Genomic DNA, 19944 nt, shown 5'->3' with positions numbered 1-19944 from the left:
TGGAATGTTCTAGGGACAGCAGTGTGGCCAGAGCTAAGTGAAGGAGCAGAAAAAATGAGGAAGGACAGAAAAGAATCGTGTAACACTTTATAGCCACTATGAGTCCTTGCAGTGTCAGGGGCAAACGTGCGATGTCACCTGATACTAGCTGTCGGGGATCAAGGCACGAGCAGAGAGAGAGCAATGGAAGCCCCAAATGTTAAACCTGTGAAAGCTGAGAAACTCCAGTTGAAACTGAGGGGTTTGGGAGTACCTAATAGCTCCACAGTTTGAGAACCAACAAACATATCAGGCAATTAAATGCTTTTGTAAATATGGACGCCATTTAGGGTGATGGGATCTCTCTGTAACCTCTACCTAGAACAAAAATTTCTTCAAAATCCACTAAAAATCATAAATATATCCAAAGTAAATTTTTTGTTGGTTTCCATTTAATATCACGTTAACCACCAAATTTCTAAATGTCTTTGTTGCCATTTGGCAGTGTAGCAAATTTAGCTGAAATGCGTCTACCCCATCAATTATCCAAAATGCCGCATGCTAACTATTAAAGAGAAATCTCAGGTTGGCCTAGGATCTCACTTTATTCCCATGATGAAGTGGCCTCTCTTTTACACAAAAGATACGGTTAAACAAAAAGTCTAAGTGGCTTGTCTAGAAACACACAGACAACTGAGAATATGTGTCTTAATCCTACGCTAGTTCTCTTTTCACTGTGGTTTAAAACAAGTACTTTGACTTAAAAAAAAATCCTATTAGGAGATAAAACCCCATTAAATGTTCTGAACTATTCGGAGCTGTCTTGCACGCCCCAGACTTTCTCTCACCTCGTTTCATGGCTCTGGGGCTGCCCGGCCCGCTCCGACTGCGCGCATCTGACTCTGAAGTCCGGGAGCTGGACCTGGAGCTACCCTCCTCCTCTGACCCGGAGGAGTCGTCCAGGAACGGGCTGCTGCTGATTTGGGTCGCCTTCTAAAGAAAGTCAGAGCACCCTCCATGTGTGCATCTCTAAGGTCACCTCTCTCTTTAGACATGGAATGTTTTACCAGAAGAAGTCGTGGGATTACATTTTTTAAGGAATCCAAGAATATGTTTGCCGTTATCAAAGTCATGTCGTTAAGTCCCACACTTTAATTAGCAAGGCACTTGTCAATTATAAAAGGTTCCTGAGAACATAAGGCCATGAGTATCTGATGGCATTTATTTTAATTAGGTTCAAGCAAGGGAGGAGAACCCTGGCAGTGACAGAAAGATCTTTCTAAGTTAGGAGTTTTCATTACATCATTAATAATATCTTTCCTTTGGGGTGTCCAACCTTTTGGTGTCTCTGGGCCACACTGGAAGAAGAGGAGTTGTCTTGGGCCACACATTAAATACACAAACACTAACAAAAACTGATGAGCAAAAAAAAAGGTTTTAAGTAAATTTATGATTTTGTGTTGGGGCACATTCATAGCCACCCTGGGCCGCGGTTTGGACCCCCCTGGATAGAGGGGGTGGGGTATCACACGGGACATAACAAATATGGACTCAGACCTCTAATGCTGATAAGAATAAATATCTTCTCCAGATTTTCCATTTTTTATCTTTTTATGCTATAGTAGAGTGAACTTCTAAACCTCCCTACAACAGGAGTCTGTGTAACATGACAAGAATGGAATCTGGAGCTTGAGTAAACAGTTTTCTTGATCCATGATGAAGAGGACCACGCATTTAACAGTAACAATAATGAGTTACCCCCTTCAAAGTTGTATACACTGGGGTTGTCATATTCTTGTATATCAGAGATGTATAGAGTCCTGACGTGGTGTAGGAAAGCATTGCAACAGAATCTGAAACAGAAAACAAAATCATTAAAAAAAAAAACAAAAAACTTTTAACCAGCCATTAGGCTTATTTCTTATGAATGTGAATTAACAAAATTTCCAATTAAAAGAGAAACTGGATCAACACACATGACTATTCATTATACAGTCTACTTTAAGAACTATGGCATTTGCAGGTTCAATTGTACACTCCCTTACATGGTTCTTTATTTCCTTATGTGTACTAGTTCCCCAACTAGACTGTAAGCTCTTTGAGAGCAAGGATCATAGCTTTTATTTCTATGGCCGTCTCCAGCCAGCTCAGGCTGGGCAGAAATAAGTACAAGTACCTGCTGGCTGGTTCACTACCCTGTGAAGACATTCTCTGATTATTCACAGCCCCATTAGTGAATGGTGTTAAAACATCATCATTCTTAAGCCTTATCAGATGAATCTCATGTGGACAAGTTAGAATATGATTTCCTAAATGGCAAGAACATAAGAGAGTTGTAAAGAAATAGAATATCAGTGGTTACCTCTGAGATACGGATTGTGGTAGGATAAGTAGAAGGAACCACAGGAAATTTTTTCTTTTTATTAAAGACAGTTCTTTGTGATTTGGTTTTATTCTTTTATAATGGCATGTGTTGCCTCTATAACAATTTTTTGATGAAAGAAAGAAAAGGAAAGGAAGGGAGGAAGGAAGGCAAAAAAAGAGAGAAATGTATTTTAAACTCCAAAATCATAGCGACAAATATTTTTACTTTAAACAGCTAAAACTCCACAATTTCTCTGCTTTATTTAGTCTTTTTTAGGTAAAAACATAATGAGGTGCTCTCAACATGAGAGAGCTGAACATTTATGTGTTCTTATACTGAATAACGTGAATTTTAAAATATAAATCAGCAATCTTAGAAATAATTTTATAAAAGCTTAAATAATTCTATTATTCTTTTATTTAGAAAGTTCTTGGCTAGTGAAACAGCAGTACAAAAATCACTTTTTTAAAAAACATTTTTTATTGTAGTAAAATAAACACCTAAGATACAATTTGCCATCTTGACCATTTTAAGTGTACAGGTCAGTTCATGTTAAATTTATTCACGTTGTTGTGAATCTGTCCTGAGAACATTGTATCTTGCAAATCTGAGGCTCTATATCCATTAAGCAGCTCCTCTCCCTTCCCCCTCCCCCACCCCCCAGTAAGCAGCATTCTACTTTCTGTTTCGGTGACTGTGACTACTTCAGATACCTCACGAGTGTCTTTTTGTGACTGCTTATTTCACTAGCACAGTGTCCTCAAGCTTCATCCACGTGGTAGCGTGCAAAATCACTTACTTTTGTTAACATTCTCCATATTGAAGGCCTCAGACATTCGAATGCCTGATTTGGCTACAGCATAAATTCTGCTTTCCTAATGCAAAAGAGAGATTTAAACTGGATATGTAAAGCACAGAAGTGATTAGTGTCAACGCACATGCTTTTCATTTGCTCTTCATTTACTACGCGCTAGAGTACAGCATTACTACAAAACTGTCACTGCCAACTGAAATACGTCACTCTGAACAGCACTGCGGAGGGTTTTCCACCCGTGAGTCACTCCACTATTTGTCTTTGTCCCCAAGTTTTTGCTTGGTATTTTACATTCTTTTGGAGAGAGAGGAAAAAAGTAAGAGAAAGCTTACTCACAATCAATCATTGACTGTACACAGACACCACCTTTCTACCGTTCTAGAATATGGTTACTTAGTAAAAAGGGAGACCTTGAGTGGCTGTAACATGCAGCCAGAAACCATTCATAATCACTGACTACACATAAACATTACCTCTCATATTCTACCATTCTAGAATATGATGGAAGTAAAAAGAAAGAAAAAACTTGAAATCAGAAATCACAGATGGAGAAGCATTAAAGTGCTATCACCTTCATATTTTGATGAAGTAGAAGAAACACCTGAGGTCAAATAATAAATGAATTTGAGAATTGCAATGGCATTTCTAATATTATCTTGTTCCAAAAGTAGGTTCTAATTTTGCTTTCTCTTCTTCTCTGAGAGAGATCTCTGAAATGGATACTGAAAAGGCTATTAGCCCTGTTCCCTTGGAGAACAGGAACTCCAGGTTGTTCCTAATGCATAGATCACCGTGTCCTGAGCTTTGTAAGGCACCTGACCTGGACACAGTGGTCTGGGCCATGGCAGAGTAGGCAACTAAGGCAGTCCTGTCAAGACTGTGCTAGCCAGTGGCCTGTGAGGTAACAAGCGTGAGATCTCTGACTATCTGAGTCACTTTAGATTGGAGAGTGGCTGACTGAGTGACTCAGATGCAGTTTCTTCGAGTTCGACTGTGAGATACATCGAAGAGTGACAAATGGCAGAGCCAGCAGACCAGAAGAACAAGAATAAGGCAATAAGCGGGAGATATGAGACAGCTAGAAGCCCTGAGAGAGTGGAGGACAGTAGTTAGTAGTAGTGAGAGAAGAGGGTCGCTGTGGACGGGAGAGGACAAGCTGAGCCCCTGGACCAGGGGCAATGGTGTCACCTGTTTCTAAGGAGCTGACTCTCAGAGGTGCTGTTGAATCCTCACATGTTGCCCCCCTAGAGTGACTATTGTATTTTGTATGATATGCAAGTTCAATAAGGATGGGCTATGTCTTAAACTCTTAAAAATCCTTAAAATAAACTTCCATAAATTGAGGTAATTAGAATTTATTTCTTTTCCTTGAAACCTAAAAATACCAATAAACAGAAATAAAACCTCAAACTTGGCCAGTCTGCTAAAAAGTTTCTGAAAAACAATACTACTTTTTCAGGATTGAATAGTTTCAGAAAATGAGGAAAAGCAAGAAAGGAAAAAAAAAAAGTAGTAAAATGGTTTGCCAACTAAAACAAACTTGAAAGCTTAACCTAAATCTCTGGAAATCTCAACATAATAACAGAAGCAAAATTTCAACTCCTCAATGCCTAAAGGGTAGCATAACTGGAATTCCAGAGATTCACATGCCAAGAACGTCCACTTTTTTTTCTGTCCAGAATTTAGTAATAAACTGCAGATGGTTTCAAACGGACACTGCAATGAAAGTTTCTTCTGAAAGTAAATAAAAGCAGCTACATCCCAAGGTCTGAGTTTGTACTAGGAAAACATGGTCATCTTAATTTGCTTAATTGTATTGTTCACTAAATAAAAAATAATAGCAAAAACTCCTGGAATCAAGATGTTTCTCTCGAGGTCAAAGGTTAAATTATGTCACTATGGAAAGGAAAACAAAACTACAGATCATTTCGCTTTGTTTCAAATATAGGAAGATTTTTTTTAATCTGGCAATTCCTAGAAAGAATCACATAATTGATGTGTTAATTATTGTATTAATGGTCAGTGTTTCAATGGAAAAAATTTCAGTTTATTCTGTATTAGAGGAAGATGCTTTTGGTTAAAGCAATGGGTTTATAAGCTCATGAAAAGTAAAATTAAATTTCTCTTTAAGCCAATCAGTTACTTAATTAAGTTCAAGAACTGATGACCAATAAGAGTGAAGCATCTCGGTTGAGAATTCACACAAAAGTAGTACACAGTTGAAGAGGAACCTTCCTTCTCTATCCCTGCTGTTTTCTTCCATGTGGAGGGAATTCCAGTAATTGAACACTCCTGATCTCTCTCTTCCCTAAGGAAGAGGAGTGGCTTGATGTGATTGGTACACTTAGAAGAAGAAACTGAACGTGCAGAGCCCAGCACCTTCCTCTCTCTTTCTCTTGAGAAGTAGCTGTGCACAGGAAACAACCAATTGTTCTTGCGCTAGGTTGTACGTTTCAGAGCGGCAGGGCCTCACTGGCAGAAGGCCGTAGCGGTTCAGCACTACCAGGTGAATAAATCTGCGAATTCTAAGGTCCGGTATTGGAAAGCCCATTTGCCCACTAATACTCTAAATGCAGTTTTATCAGTAAAAAAGGTAATATTTTGATCTCCTATCTGTCTTATCTTTATCTTATTTCTCAGTTGATTCAGAACTCAGTGAGAAAGAGAAGAGGAAATTTTATTCTGAAAACTGGGAACTGTCAGAATAAAGCTGGATTTGAAAAGAAGCAGGAAGAGAAGTCAAACCTGAAACTGAGTGTTAAGGAAAAAGTAGTGTCTGTGCTGCACGCAGCAATGCAATTTACCCAGGAGGGAAACCGGTGCAGGGGAGGCGTTGGAGGTTTGCTGCACGCCGCCTTCTTTGCTGAGTTACAGGTTTCCTGGTCATCTGAACACGGGGATTCCAGTGAGTCATAGGAAAACAACCCATCGTCACAACTGGTGTCCATATTTTCTGAAATGTCCGTACTCTCACCATCAACTAGATCAAGATCTGTTTCCTGAGGTCTCAGAGGTCGTATCATGCTTATAGCGTTTCTGTTCGTACCAAACATCCTGTCAGAGCTTAACTGTGGCTGGCTTAAGTGCCTTTTGGCCAGTGCTACACTTATACTGAAAACATTAGGAATCCTCAACTTTGTGGGTGGCAGGTTTGATGAAGGCACTAAATGTGTTCCTTTTCCAGGCAGTAGGTTAGGATGCTTTGGGGTCAAAGCTGGGGTCAAAATAGGGCTCGGGGTGTTGGCCTCACTTGATGAAGATGAATAATCCAGTCTCTGAGACTGAAATTTTTTATTCAGTTCATCTGAGGAACTATCATGTTCCTTTTTACTTGATTCAGAATTTCCCTTCCCATGAAGACTATTCTGAGCTTTCCATTGTGCTTCCTGTTGCCAAGAATACAGCTTCTTGTGTTCTGGTATCTTTATGCCAAAAGTCTCTTCTTCAAATATAGAACTGCTGTCATCAGATGCTGTCAAATACGTCTCACTGCCCATCCTGCTGCACTGGGCCCCTTCCTCTGACGTGTGGCTGGAAAGGGTGGACGTGTACCTAGACTTGGATCTTCCTTTGCTCCCGTCTTCCTCATCGGAACTCCAGTCACTCACTGGAGCCCCAGAGGTCTGGGATAAACTGCCATCTGTAACAAAGCTTGGTCTCGTTTTGCGATTCTGTTCTGACACACCAGGGGTTTGACGCAACGTTCTCTGACCTCGGTTGTTTTCTTGAATTTGGTTATCGACAGACTTTTCTGGAATTTCCATTTCTACAAAAGAATGCATCATATTAGCATGTTGTCTTTAATAATATAATCTTTCTATACATTTAGATTTATGTAACTACATTGTAAAAACTGGTGTTTTCATAAGAATAAAGTTAACTGACATTATCCTTTTTTACTTTTATTTTTTAAGAATTTTTATTTATTTATTTTTAAAAGATTTAATTTATTCATTCCTAGAGAGAGGGGAAGGGAGGGAGAAAGAGAGGGAGAGAAACATTGATGTGTATTTGCTTCTCATATGCCCCCAACTGGAGACCTGGCCTGCAACCCAAGCACGTGCCCTGACTGGGAAAAGAACCAGGGACCTTTCAGTTTGCAGGCTGGCACTCAATCCACTGAGCCACACCAGCCAGGTCCCTAGTTCCTTTTTAAGTCATATGTCTTTGTTAAACCCAAGTTTGGAAATGAGAAATTTTATATAAAACATGGAGTCTTAACACCTAAGTAGCATAGTATCAAAATTAAACTGCTTTTCACAAATGAGCATGTTGGGGGAAGAAACTGGCAATAGTCTAAAGAGAGATAATAAAAGAAGCAAAATGTGAAAACAGCCACTAAAAAAATGAATACCACTAAATATATTTTACCAACAAAGAAAGTGACAACCCTTTTTCAACTATATTTCAAAATTATGGTAAGTAAATTTTAAAATAATAGATATAATTTAAACAACAAACTTTGTTCCCAAACCTCAATACATGATATATGAAAAGCCATGAAGAAAACATACACCAAGAAAAACTTTCCTCCTACTTTCGGTTTAATCATAACTATACAATGTGTTTTTATAATAAAAATAACACTCCTCTAAAAATGTCTTTAGATATGACTTATCTTGTTTATAACATAATTAACGGAATAAAACATTGGCTTCAGGAATGGTGAACTAAAAATTTAGATTGGAGAGTACAAAAAACCTTTGAAAACATAAAGACACAGCTATGACCTTCATAACTACAGAAGTAGAGGCTGGACACATAAACTGTACAATTTGGTTATCAGGCAACTTGTTAAATTTGCAAATAAACAAGTGCTTCAATACAGGCAACCTCAACTGTACTGAGCTATACTCAGCTGACTATTAGAAAGTGGGAAGGGAATTAAAATGATTTCATAAAAGAATGGAAGTAATGGCATAAAAGTGAATAGCAAAGGAGCCTTCTAATTGGAAAAACATGTTGTTTTCAGAATTTAATAATCAAACATAGACTTTTAAGGCTATAATATTTCTCCTTTGAGGGAAGGAAACAGGAACTGAAAATAGAGAAGATGCAAATTTAAGGCTCCCTAAAACACCTGGGAAAATTCATCCTAGGTGGCAAAGTCAGCAGCTGTACCACAAAGCCAAATTTAGAGGGACTTTAAGACTAAACAAAGAATAGAAATCTGCACACAGGCCCAGGGTTTTCACATCTAGGCAAATATTTTCTCCTTTGAAGCAATGAGGGAAAGATCAAAGCAGTTATGGAATTGTACCCTGGTGCTCTTTTTCTTTATAAGATTGCAGTGTCATATTTAATATTAGATGATTTTTAAATATTTTAAATAAATAGAAAATAAATATATTTTAAAGAAATATTTTAAATAAATAATGAATAGAAACTTCATAGTTCTAATCTGAAATGCTGAGCTGAAACAAGTACCACGTAGGTACAACTGTAAACTTTTTAATTTTAAATATCACTCCTTCCTACTGTAGGAAGAAGTATCAAAAGGGGAAAATCAGCTTCTCCTCCGCATCACTGGCAAAGCCTCTCAAAAAAAAAGAAAAAACCTGAAGAAAACTAGGTACACAAAGTTAAATGCTGTACTGCTCTTTAAAAATGTTCCCATAAAATATCAAGTTGTCAAGGAAACTACAATGAATCATCCAGATAGATTTTGTATATTTACTCTTTTGAGTGATGGACAAATTAAAAATTAAAAAAGGAAATTAGGCTATATGAGGATTAATCTTAGCAAATGATTTTTCCCTTTTAAAAAATGTCAAATCAAATTCTGCTAGTCCATAAATACCTTCTATGTCTTTTCCTTCCGTGAACTCGGGTTCTTTAGATGATATCTTGCTCATTTGCTCAGATTTTACTACTTGAGGAGGACTCCGTGCTCGGGATAAGAAGCACCCGAAGGTCAAACTGCTTAGGCGCTGGCCTTCCAAAAGCTTTGGTGTGGAAACACTGGATGACTTCTTCCCTTGAACTTCTGCAAGATCGTTAATCAAAATCAGGATCTGAATTTTTTTTAGTTTGTTAAATAAAAATGAACCAAAGCATATAAAAAACTTGGACAAATTACTCCTCATACCAGAAATAAAAGCCTGAAAATCCTAAAGGTCATTTTTTTTATTATTCAATTTATTTAAACTAAAAAAAAATTCACCCATTTTTTCCTACTTCCCATCTTGCAACCACCAATATGTTCTCTGTGTCTATGAGTTTAGTTTTTAAATTGTATTTATTTATTTTTAGATTCCACATATAAAGGATCATAAGGTATTTGTCTTTCTGTCTGGCTTATTTCACTTAGCGTAATGCCCTTGCGGTCCAAACGTGTCCTTACAAATGCCAAGATTTCATTCTTTTTATGGCTGGGTAATATTCCATATAAAGAGCTCCTTTATCCATTCCTCCACTGATAGATATTTAAGTTGTTTCCATATCATGGCTATTGTAAATAATGCTACACTAAACATCGGGGTGCATATATCTTTTTGAGTTAGTGTTTCCATTTTCTTTGGATAAATACCCAGAAGTAGAACTGCTAAATTACATGGTAGTTCTATTTTTAATCTTTTGAAAAACCTCAATCCTCTTTTCCATGGTGGCTGAACCAATTTACATTACCACTAACAGTGTATGAGGGTTCTCTCTTCTCCATATCCTTGTTCCCACTTGTTATTTCTTGTCTTTTTGATAATAGTCATTCTGACAGGTGTGAGATGATACCTCATTGTTGTTTTGCATTTCCCTGATAATTATGCTGCTAGGCATCTTATCATGTATCTGTTGGCTATGTGTATGTTCTTGGAAAATGTCTATTAAGGTCCTCTTCCCATTTTGTAATCAGATTGTTTCTTTTTCTTTCTTTTCTTTTCTTTCTTTGTTTTCTTTTTGCTATTCTATTGAGTTGCATGCATTTTTATATATTTTGGATACCTGATTTGCAAATATTTTCTCCCATTCATTAGGTTGCCCCTTCATTTTGTTGATGGTTCCCTTTGCTGTACAGAAGCTTTTTAGTTTGATGTAGTCTCACTTGTTTAATTTTGCATTCGTTGCTTTTGTTTTTGGTGTCAGATTTTAAAAAATCATTGCCAAGACCTACAGGAAGGGACTTACATAACTAATTTTCATATTTATTTACATATAATAACATGGAACCCTCAATGTCTAGCATCACATGCCAACATTTGAAGTCTGTTTAGCCCTGGCCAGTGTAGCTTGGTTGGTTGAAGTGTCATCCTGTGCACCGAAAGGTTGTGGGTTTGATTCCCAGTCAGGGCACATGTCTGGGTTGCAGGTTCAATCTGGGGTTGGGGCATGGATGGGAGGCAACCAACTGACGTTTCTCTTTCACATTGATGTCTCTCCCTTTCCTTCTCTCTCCACCTTCCTTTCTCTCTCCCCTTCCTTTCTCTCTGAAAGCAATGAAAAAATATTCTCAGGTAAGGATAAAAACAATTTTTTAAATCTTTTAAAATAGTTTAATGGTCAAAATATTTTTTTGCCCTGGCCGGTGTGGCTCAGTTTTTTGCAGCTTTGTCCTATAACCAAAAGGTTGCAGGTTTGATGCCTTGTCTGGGTGCATACAAGGCAACAAATCAATGCTTGTCTCTTGCATCGTTGTTTCTCTCTCTCCCTTCCTCTCTCTCTAAAAGCAATGAAAAAAAATGCTCTTGGGTGAGGATGAAATACACACACACACACATTAAATGCAAAGAGAAAAATATCCCATCCCTTTAACAGTAGTTACTTATTAAATAAAAACAAACAAGATTATAAACAATTAGAGTACTATAGCTTCTTGCAAAATCAAGTATTGGTAAATACCAGTCAAACACTGGTAAAATTTGATTATGCAGTAATGCTACTACTAATGGTGAAGAAAAAGTGACCAGGGTCTTTGTTGCTAAGACAAACAGGAAATTTAGATCTTCATCGGGGCAAATATCACATGATCACTGTAATAATTTGTGCTTATCGTAGTTTTTAGCATGTTTGCCATGAGAACACAGGTGGAGGGGCTTGGTCTATGGTGATCACAATATTGAGAGCCCTGATCACTTCTTTAGAGAAAAAAAGGGGTGGGTGAAGTTTCTGGATGGAGAATTTAGATAGCTAGTGGAGTTTATGGGTTTAAATTCATCTTTCAGGGATTATGGGTTTAATTCATCTTTTAGGATTTGTAACATTGCTGCTTGTTACATCAAAAGAATGGAGATCCAATGATAGTAATAAAAGTTTTCAAGAAAATTAAATTCCTAACTCTGGGAGAGCACCAAAGGTTAAGTGACAACTGATAATTGTGTACAATAGAAGAAAAACACCTTTATATAGTGTATACGTTCAGATGTATCTTTTATTATTTTCATGTTGATTATCTCTCACAGAACTAATTCAAAATAATTTAATAATCATACACATGCATATATATTTTTAAACTACAGATGACCCTTGAAATACATGAGTTAGAACTGTGTGGGTTCACTTACACACAGATTTTTTTCAGTAAATACCTGTACTGTTTTCCACATGTGGCTGAGAGTCCTTGGATGCAGAGGGCTGGATATACGCATTGATCTGTGTGATATTATTTAGGGAAGTTGAGCATCCATAGGTTTTGGTACCTGCAGGGAATCCTAGAAACAATCCCCCACTGATACTGAAGGACAATATAAGTTTTGGGGAAGTCAAAACTGTACCTGGACTTTTAACTGCACAGAGGTCAGTGCCCCTAACCCGTGTGTTTTTCAAGGGTCAACTGTACAATATTACAGCTACATATATCATATCTATTCTAATCCAGTCCAGATCAAAGAGACTGCCAATTAAGACTAGAATAGAAAGCTAAGAATATCAGGGAAAATAGCCTTTTGATAGTGGAATTAGTACATCTGATCTATTTCAATTAGGATAACCATCACAAGGACTTGAAACTTTAATTCTAAATATGGAATTCCAGATCAACTATCAGAACAACTATATGCTTTTCATCATATAGGTGGAGGAAATTTGTGATATAAGAGAAACATATTTTGGTCTTCATCCGCGGTTCCTGGCACATAGCTTCTAAAACCCTTGGAATTTCCTAAGTAATAGTGATAAAGGTGTCTTTTGTTTTTATAACAAGCCCTTTCAGACAAATCCGGGTTTATGTACACAAGGAGATAGCCTCAGGATGAGGACTGGTTGCCAGGGAAAACAACCAAGTGATTAGAGGGTCGGAAATTTCAGCCTTACCCTTCACCCACCACCTCTGACCTCAGGCGAAGGGAGAAGGGATGGCAGTTGAATCAATCACCAGTGGACAATGATTTAATTATTTAATCAACCAATCATGCCTACATAATGAAACCCTCATAAAACCCCAAAAGGATGGGGTTCAGAGAGCTTCCAGGGTGGTGAACATGTGGAGATGCTGAGGGGATGGCGCATTTAGACGAGATCAGGCGCATTCAGGGTGGTATGGCCATAGACGGGGTGAAGCGTTTAGATAGAGCATAAAAGCTCTGTGCCTCTTCTCCCACAGCTTGCCTTACATACCCCGTCCATCCAGCTGTCCCTGAGTTATATCCTTTGTAATAAACAAGTAATCTAGTGAGTGAACTGTTTTCCTGTGTTTTGGGTGCTGCTCTAGCAAATGATCGCACTTGAGGAGGGGGTCATAAACCTCCAGCTCATAGCCAGTCGGGCAGAAACAGGAGTGACCACAATCTGTACTTAGGGTTGGGTCTGGAGTGGAGGGTGGGGATAGTTTTGTGGGACTGAACTCTTAACCTCAGGATCCGATGCTAACTCCAGGATGATGATGTCAGAATTGGTTGAATTTCTGGAACACCTAGTTGGTGTCCTCTGAGAATTAAAGAATTGCTTGGTGTGGGCAAACTCCCATATCTGGTGTCAGAAGTATAGAGAAGAGAGACAAAAAGAGGAGCTTTTCCCTTTACAAAATGGGAGCAATAAGTGTTAACATTCAGTAGACAAAACACTTTCACATGTCCTATAATGAACACCCCCGCCCTCCATGAAACTGAGACAGCACTATCACAATCACGATTTGCTAATGTAAAACAATCTGGAGACATAACAGTTATTAAATTGTAGAGTATTACAGTTGACTTCAAAGCCTATGTTCTTTCTGCCATGCTAGAATGTTTTCTGACGCATTCTGCAAACCCCCAGGGCCTTACGGAAATGTCCCAGAGGGTAGAAGAGGAAGAGGCTTGGGTGCAGCTAAGTCTGTTGGACTCTGGACCCAATCTGCTTTTACCTGTTTTATCTCTCAACATTCTATACAAAAAAAAAAAAGTTTTAAATAGGCTTCTGTTGCTAAATCAGTTTGAAAACCACCGTACTAGGTCATGGATCTAATAACTCTGCTGATTCGCCTCCTCTTCATCTCCGTGCACCTGCGTGGCCATCACTAGAATAGCATATTAAGTAAATTTTTATCTCTGACTCTGCCACCCAATCTCTGGTTTTGAAGTTGAAGAGAAGAAAGTAACCCTAAGCACTGGAAAGTGCAAAGGGTTTATCCATATTATAAAATTCTGCTCTAAATATTCAGTCTGTCAGAATTTCAATCGCTGTTGATAACCATGACGTAAAGTGAAAATAGAAGATACCACGACTAACTTTTTTGAAACAAACATATCTGAAACGAAATGTTGAAATTAATATCACCTCCTTTGTGTTATTCGCCACTGTCTACCTGTGCTGTCTAGCATGGACATGTGGTTATTTATTTTTTTTTATTTTTTATTTTTAGTATGGTATGTATTTATTTATTTATTTTTTAAATATATTTATTGATTATGCTATTACAGTTGTCCCATTTCCCCCCCCACTCCACTCCATCCTGCCCACCCCCCTCCCTCCCACATTCCCCCCCCCATAGTTCATGTCCATGGGTCATACTTATAAGTTCTTTGGCTTCTACATTTCCTACACTATTTTTACCCTCCCCCTGTCTATTTTCCACCTATCATCTATGCTACTTATTCTCTGTACCTTTACCCCCCTCTCCCCCTCCCACTCCCTTATTGACAACCCTCATGTTCTAGTTGTTTGCCTAGTTTGCTCTCGTTTTTGTTTTATGTGTGGTCGTTAGTAACTGTGAGTTTGCTGTCATTTTTACTGTTCCTATTTTTGATCTTTTTCTTAGGTAACTCCCTTTAACATTTCATATAATAAGGGCTTGGTGATGATGAGCCTCTTCAACTTGACCTTATCTGAGAAGCACTTTATCCTCCCTTCCATTCTAAATGATAGCTTTGCTGGATACAGTAATCTTGGACGTAGGTCCTTGCATTTAATCTTGGGTAATGTAATTAGGATGTGCCTTGTTGTGTTCCTCCTTGGGTCCAGCTTCTTTGGGACTCTCTGAGCTTCCTGGACTTCCCGGAAGTCTATTTCCTTTGCCAGATCGGGGAAGTTCTCCATTATTTGTTCAAATAAGTTTTCAATTTTTTGTTCTTCCTCTTCTCCTTCTGGCACCCCTATAATTCGGATGTTGGAACGTTTCAAGGTGTCCTGGAGGTTCCTAAGCCTCTCCTCATTTTTCCAAGTTCTTGTTTCTTCATTCTTTTCTGGTTGAATGTTTGTTTCTTCCTTCTGGTCCATACCATTGATTTGAGTCCCAGTTTCCTTCTCATCACTATTGGTTCCCTGTACATTTTCCTTTGTTTCTCTTAGCATAGGCTTCATTTTTTCATCTGTTTTTCGAATAGATTCAACCAAGTCTGTGAGCATATTGATAACCAGTGCTTTGAACTGTGCATCCGATAGGTTGGCTATCTCTTCGTCGCTTAGTTGTATTTTTTCTGGAGCTTTGAAGTGTTCTGTCATTTGGGCCATTTTTTTTGTTTGTTTGTCTTGGTGCTTCTGTTACTTTAAGGGGCGGAGCCTTAGGTGTTCACCGGGGCGGGGTAATGCTGGTCGCTGCGCTGTGATGCTGTACGTGGGGGCGGGGCCGAGAGGGAGCAATGGCGCCCGCTTCACTCTCCTCCGGATTTCAGTCTTTCACTCCGCTACCCACAATCAAACTGGGCCCCTCTGGTGCTGGTTCCCAAGTAAGTGGGCCTGTGCACACTCTAGGCCCCTGTGGGTGTCTCCAACAACCTCTCCTGTGAGGCTGGGAGTCTCTCCTGCCGCCCCAACCCCCAGGGGCGCTTTCAATCAGAGGTTTGAGGCTTTATTTCCCCGAGCTGGAGCCCTGGGTTGCGCAGCGGTCTGCTTCTCTGCCCGCCGTTCGTCCGGTTTATCTGTGGGCGAATGTGGTGCCGCAATGTGCTATCCGCCACTCTGCCTGCCCCACTCTCCGCCACTCTGAGTCCGGCCCTCTGGGTTTATCTGTGCAAATGTGGGACCGCAGGGTCTGCTAGTGCTCGGACTGCCTGCGCCATTTGTCCCACACTCCGCCAGTCTCAGTCCCGCCACAGCCACGCGAGTCCTCTCCACCCCAGTGCCGTCTCCGCCCCTCCTACCAGTCTGGATGAATGATTATTTTCTGTTTCCTTGGTGTTGGTCCCCCTTGCTGTTCGATTCTCTGTCAGTTCTGGTTGTGCGAGGAGGCGCAGTGTGTCTACCTACGCCGCCATCTTGGTTCTCGGTATGACATGTGGTTATTTAAATATAAATCAATTCAAGTCAAGTAAAATGTAAAATTCAGTTCCTTAGTTGTGCTAGCCATATTTCAAGTGCTCACTAGTAAATTTCTACATAGCCAAATGAATCCAATGAAGCTATCTTAGTCAAAGTACTCATACCCTGTAGTTTTTGAAATTTAATAATCATTATGATATTCTCTTTTATTGGGTACATCTATGGGCAAGGTAATATAGTAGGTCCTTTATTATTTTACTTCATAACCTTTGTTTTTTACACATGCCTTTAATTTTTTTCTTTAGCCGTGTTTTCCCAGATTTATTGAAGCATAATTAGCAAATAAGGCTGCAATAAGGTCGCGCACCGTACAACAACATTTCAGTCACTGCCGGTGAGAACGAGTAAGGTCTACTATCAGCCGTACCTTGTAGTTTTGACTGCATCGTTCTGAGCTCTTCCGTTTGGTTTTGGTTGATCAAACGGAGATTCTGATTCTCCAATTCCAGCTAAAAGGACATATGGTATTCTTTTATATAGGAATAACATTTCTAAAACATACTAGTAAATTATAATATTTAGAAGACCGTAACACCTAGTTACGCATAAGCAATCTACAAAAGAAATGATAAGCAAATATTAGATAAACTTACTGGCATAAGTTATCAACCTAGATCATTTTGGATTCAGTATTCATTTTTTCCAGAAGTGAGAAATTTAAGTGTTTTCATCCCTGTCCCTTTTCACTGAAAAATTACTTTAAACCAAATTATTTCAGCATTTAATCTGCCATGTAAGCTAAATAATATATACTTCTCAGATACTGAATATATTAATTTTATGGTATACATATTCTATACTTATTTAAAATTAATTAGAACTAAAATCTACTAATTAGAATAAGGCTACTTACACTGATTACCACGAGCCAATATTTTTCATTTTAGAAATACATTAACCATTAAAATGGAAGCTACCTATCTCACATTTACCAAGAGACAGCAGCACAGGGCGGGAACCAGCAGGATGACAGCTGGGGCGGGGCGGGGCAGGGCGGGTTAAGGCGGGGAGGGATCTAGCAAAAGGGAAATGGACTCAGGACATGGACAGCAGTGTGGTGATTGCTGGGGGGAGGGAGGTGTAAGGGGACTAAATGGTAATGGAAATCAACTGATCAGAATTTTGCTTCAGTCACGCTGATCATATATTCTGATGACTTATACATTCAAAAGAAGTAATAGGTACAGAAAAGGCAAAATATAGCAATAAATACCTCATTTAACTTAACTGTTACCCACTCTTTGATCTTAGCTGCTTTCTCTTCTATTATTTTAGCTTCTTGTATCCTTATTTGTTTCTGAAATAACATTAGCAGTTTGTTTAGTTCAAACATAAGCTTACTGGTCTGAAAATGTTGTATCATAAATAGAAAAGGCAAATCCATTTAAAACCTGTTTCCACATTAATGCCTCTACCTTCAAATTACCAAATAGAGTAAAAAAAATGACAATTGTCCAGCAGATACAGCAACAAACCACAAAAGCATATGCAAATATTACTAGTTTTAACAATTGCCATTCTCTTTCTCTAAAGGATAATGTATTGAAATCAATCCACTGAACTTATCAATAAAATAAACCATTTCTGGAAATGGTCTAGCAGGGGTGTCCAACCTGTGGCCCATGGGTCACTGGCAGCCTGGGATGGCTATGAATGTGGTCCAACATGAAATTGTAAATTTACTTAAAACATTATGAGATTTTTTTTGTGATTGCATGTTGCAATGTATTTAATGTGTGGCCCAAGACAACTCTTCTTCCAGTGTGGCCCAGAGACACCGAAAGGTTGGACACCCCTGGCTAGGGTTTCTGATGATGTTAGTATAGAGGTCAACCAGGTCAGAGAAAGAGTCAGAATCTCCTCCGGGGCATGGCTTGTCTTCCCCTCCAACACTAATGGTTTTTAAAGATCCAGGGAAAAGTGAAGATCAAAAATACACTAGCTCACTTTTACCAACCTTAAAGTCTGGTTATGGTCACAAAACTACTGCAAATATGATTATCATATAAATTGCAGTGGGTGGGGACTAGGACGGGTGAAAGGCTGACAACCACTGACTCGATTAAACACTGATCCCTACAAAAACAAAAACAATGCTACAAATAAACAATTGAACATATTTAACAATTTCATAGTGGCCATATTTAAATGATGCTAAATAACTGCAATGCAATTTTTCAAAATAAAATTCTAAAATAAACTAAATACAATACTTAATTTCACTAAAGTGGTTTAAAAGTGTACGCATTTCTAAGCAGTTGGATTAGCAACAAACACATTTAAAATATAATGTTCCATCAACATTACAAACACTCTAACAATCTAAAGAAAAGATTTATTTGAAACACTTTACAGACAGAAACGCCTGCTGATAGCCAAGTGTTTTCTGCTTAAACACTGCACTCAAACTTGAGAGTTAGGAGCATTGTCACAGGCAGAGAGGGTCAGTGCCTTGGAACTACCCAGACTTAGAGGTGAATGCCATTTTACTTTCACCTTTCACCAATAAACGTGATGCAGTTCTGTGGGTTGGCCAACTGAGTGAGATTTCTGACCAGAATTGAGACGTTTAGGCTCTCTTTCATCTTTGTGATTATGCATAAATGAATGCACATATTTAGAACTCTTGGATGATCAAATTTTTCCTAACCTGCTCTTCCAGTTGCAGTTCCAAGCTTTGGATGATGTCATCTTTTTCCTGTAATAAGGTCTCCAGGTCTTGACACTTTTTATATAACCTTGTCTCTGATTCACTGGTTTGAATATTAGCTGCTTTTAATTTCTCTTCCATAACTTGTACCTAAATTCAGAAGATAAACTATTAAAATTAGGCATATACTTAATTTATCATAGTATTAAATTTAGAATTTTACTTTAACATTAAATAGGTTCCTAAAAGTTATCATAAAAGAAAACTATTGAACAGCACATCTTAATATATATAATAATTATAAAGTCTGAAGACTACCTTGACAAGTGGTGTTAACTTTGAAGTACAAAAGGGTACGTAAGAGATTTGAAGAAAACGACTATATCACATAAAGTAATTACATGTTTAGTAGAACGATAATAATATGCAAAGCATTTCATAAGAGTATAACATCAGAATGTTTCCAGCCCTAACTTTTTCAAATTTTAAACAAAGTAGGCATATAAAGTAAAGAAGGTAAATGGTGAGAGAAAGACTCAAATTGGATGACCTAGCATAACAACATATTTTGGGGGAAAAAAGTTAAACTTAGGTGAAAAAGAAACACATATACAATGGAAAGCAAAAAGAAAACAAAACAACTCTAAACCCCACAGGTGGAATCATAAAAAATTTTAGAAGTATGAGTGTCAAGATATAAGTAGGAGAGTACGTCCAGTGAGGGTTTACTGATTCACTAATTTAAGAAATATTCAGTGAACACCTGCCATGTCAGGCCTGTTCTGGGTCCTGGGAAGGTATCGGTGAAATTAAATTCATTGGGTAAGGGAGATCGCAAGTATAAAAAAGCTGTAAAAATTATATAGCACTTTAACTGAATAATAAATGGATACAAAATTCAAAAAACATTATATAGTACTTTATACAAGATGATAAGGGTAACAGGAAAAAAACTAAAAAAGATAAAAGGGTGTGTCTGGGGGTGAAGTGGTGCCTCAGATTTAGTATCTAAGGTATATTGGCTCTGCTTGGACCTTCTGCAAAACATATATGGACATGGAATCTTAGAAGGGACATGTGAGTGTTGGTGGTGAGAAAGAAAAGAAGTACTGCGGACTGTTTACGATATCACGCACTCCAGGTAAGAAAGAATGTAATTTTTGCAAGGTTTCAGATTATAGGGTGAAAGAGGGAAAATATGAAAAAGTATTGGTGAAATTAAAGATTATAGTTAGGATGAAAAACTTTAAACTATTAAAAACACCTCTGAAAATCACAAAGAGTCCTTACTTAATGTTTAAAAATACTTAACATCTAGAAGGATGATGTTAAGGTTAATTTGGTTTTGTTTTTTTAAGCATGAATACAAGGTTTCATCTGTGGGTTCACTGTATAAACGTAAATTCAACTCAGCTGCCAACAGCGTCCAGTTTAAATACCACCCACACGGCTGGAAAGAACAGGATGACA

The 19944-nt window shown here is 38.2% G+C and overlaps 1 protein-coding gene across 2 annotated transcripts in view; it reads right to left on the bottom strand.

Moving 5' to 3' along the window:
• PLEKHH2 (pleckstrin homology, MyTH4 and FERM domain containing H2) overlaps positions 1-19944 on the bottom strand; it is a 96026-nt gene that overhangs the window by 52866 nt on the left and 23216 nt on the right. For both annotated transcript variants that reach the window (XM_053925418.1, XM_053925419.1), the window contains exons 4-11: positions 18475-18624; positions 17038-17121; positions 16192-16273; positions 8959-9144; positions 5963-6924; positions 3144-3219; positions 1738-1832; positions 828-972 (exon numbers count right to left, since the gene is read on the bottom strand). In XM_053925418.1, coding sequence (XP_053781393.1) covers positions 828-972; positions 1738-1832; positions 3144-3219; positions 5963-6924; positions 8959-9144; positions 16192-16273; positions 17038-17121; positions 18475-18624 — 1780 coding nt within the window. The remainder of the gene's footprint in view (positions 1-827; positions 973-1737; positions 1833-3143; positions 3220-5962; positions 6925-8958; positions 9145-16191; positions 16274-17037; positions 17122-18474; positions 18625-19944) is intronic.

Source organism: Desmodus rotundus, chromosome 5 (genome assembly GCF_022682495.2).
Source record: "Desmodus rotundus isolate HL8 chromosome 5, HLdesRot8A.1, whole genome shotgun sequence".
Classification (NCBI taxonomy): Eukaryota; Metazoa; Chordata; class Mammalia; order Chiroptera; family Phyllostomidae; genus Desmodus; species Desmodus rotundus.
Note: the sequence above shows the minus strand (reverse complement) of the source record. Positions and strands in the feature narration are given on the sequence as shown.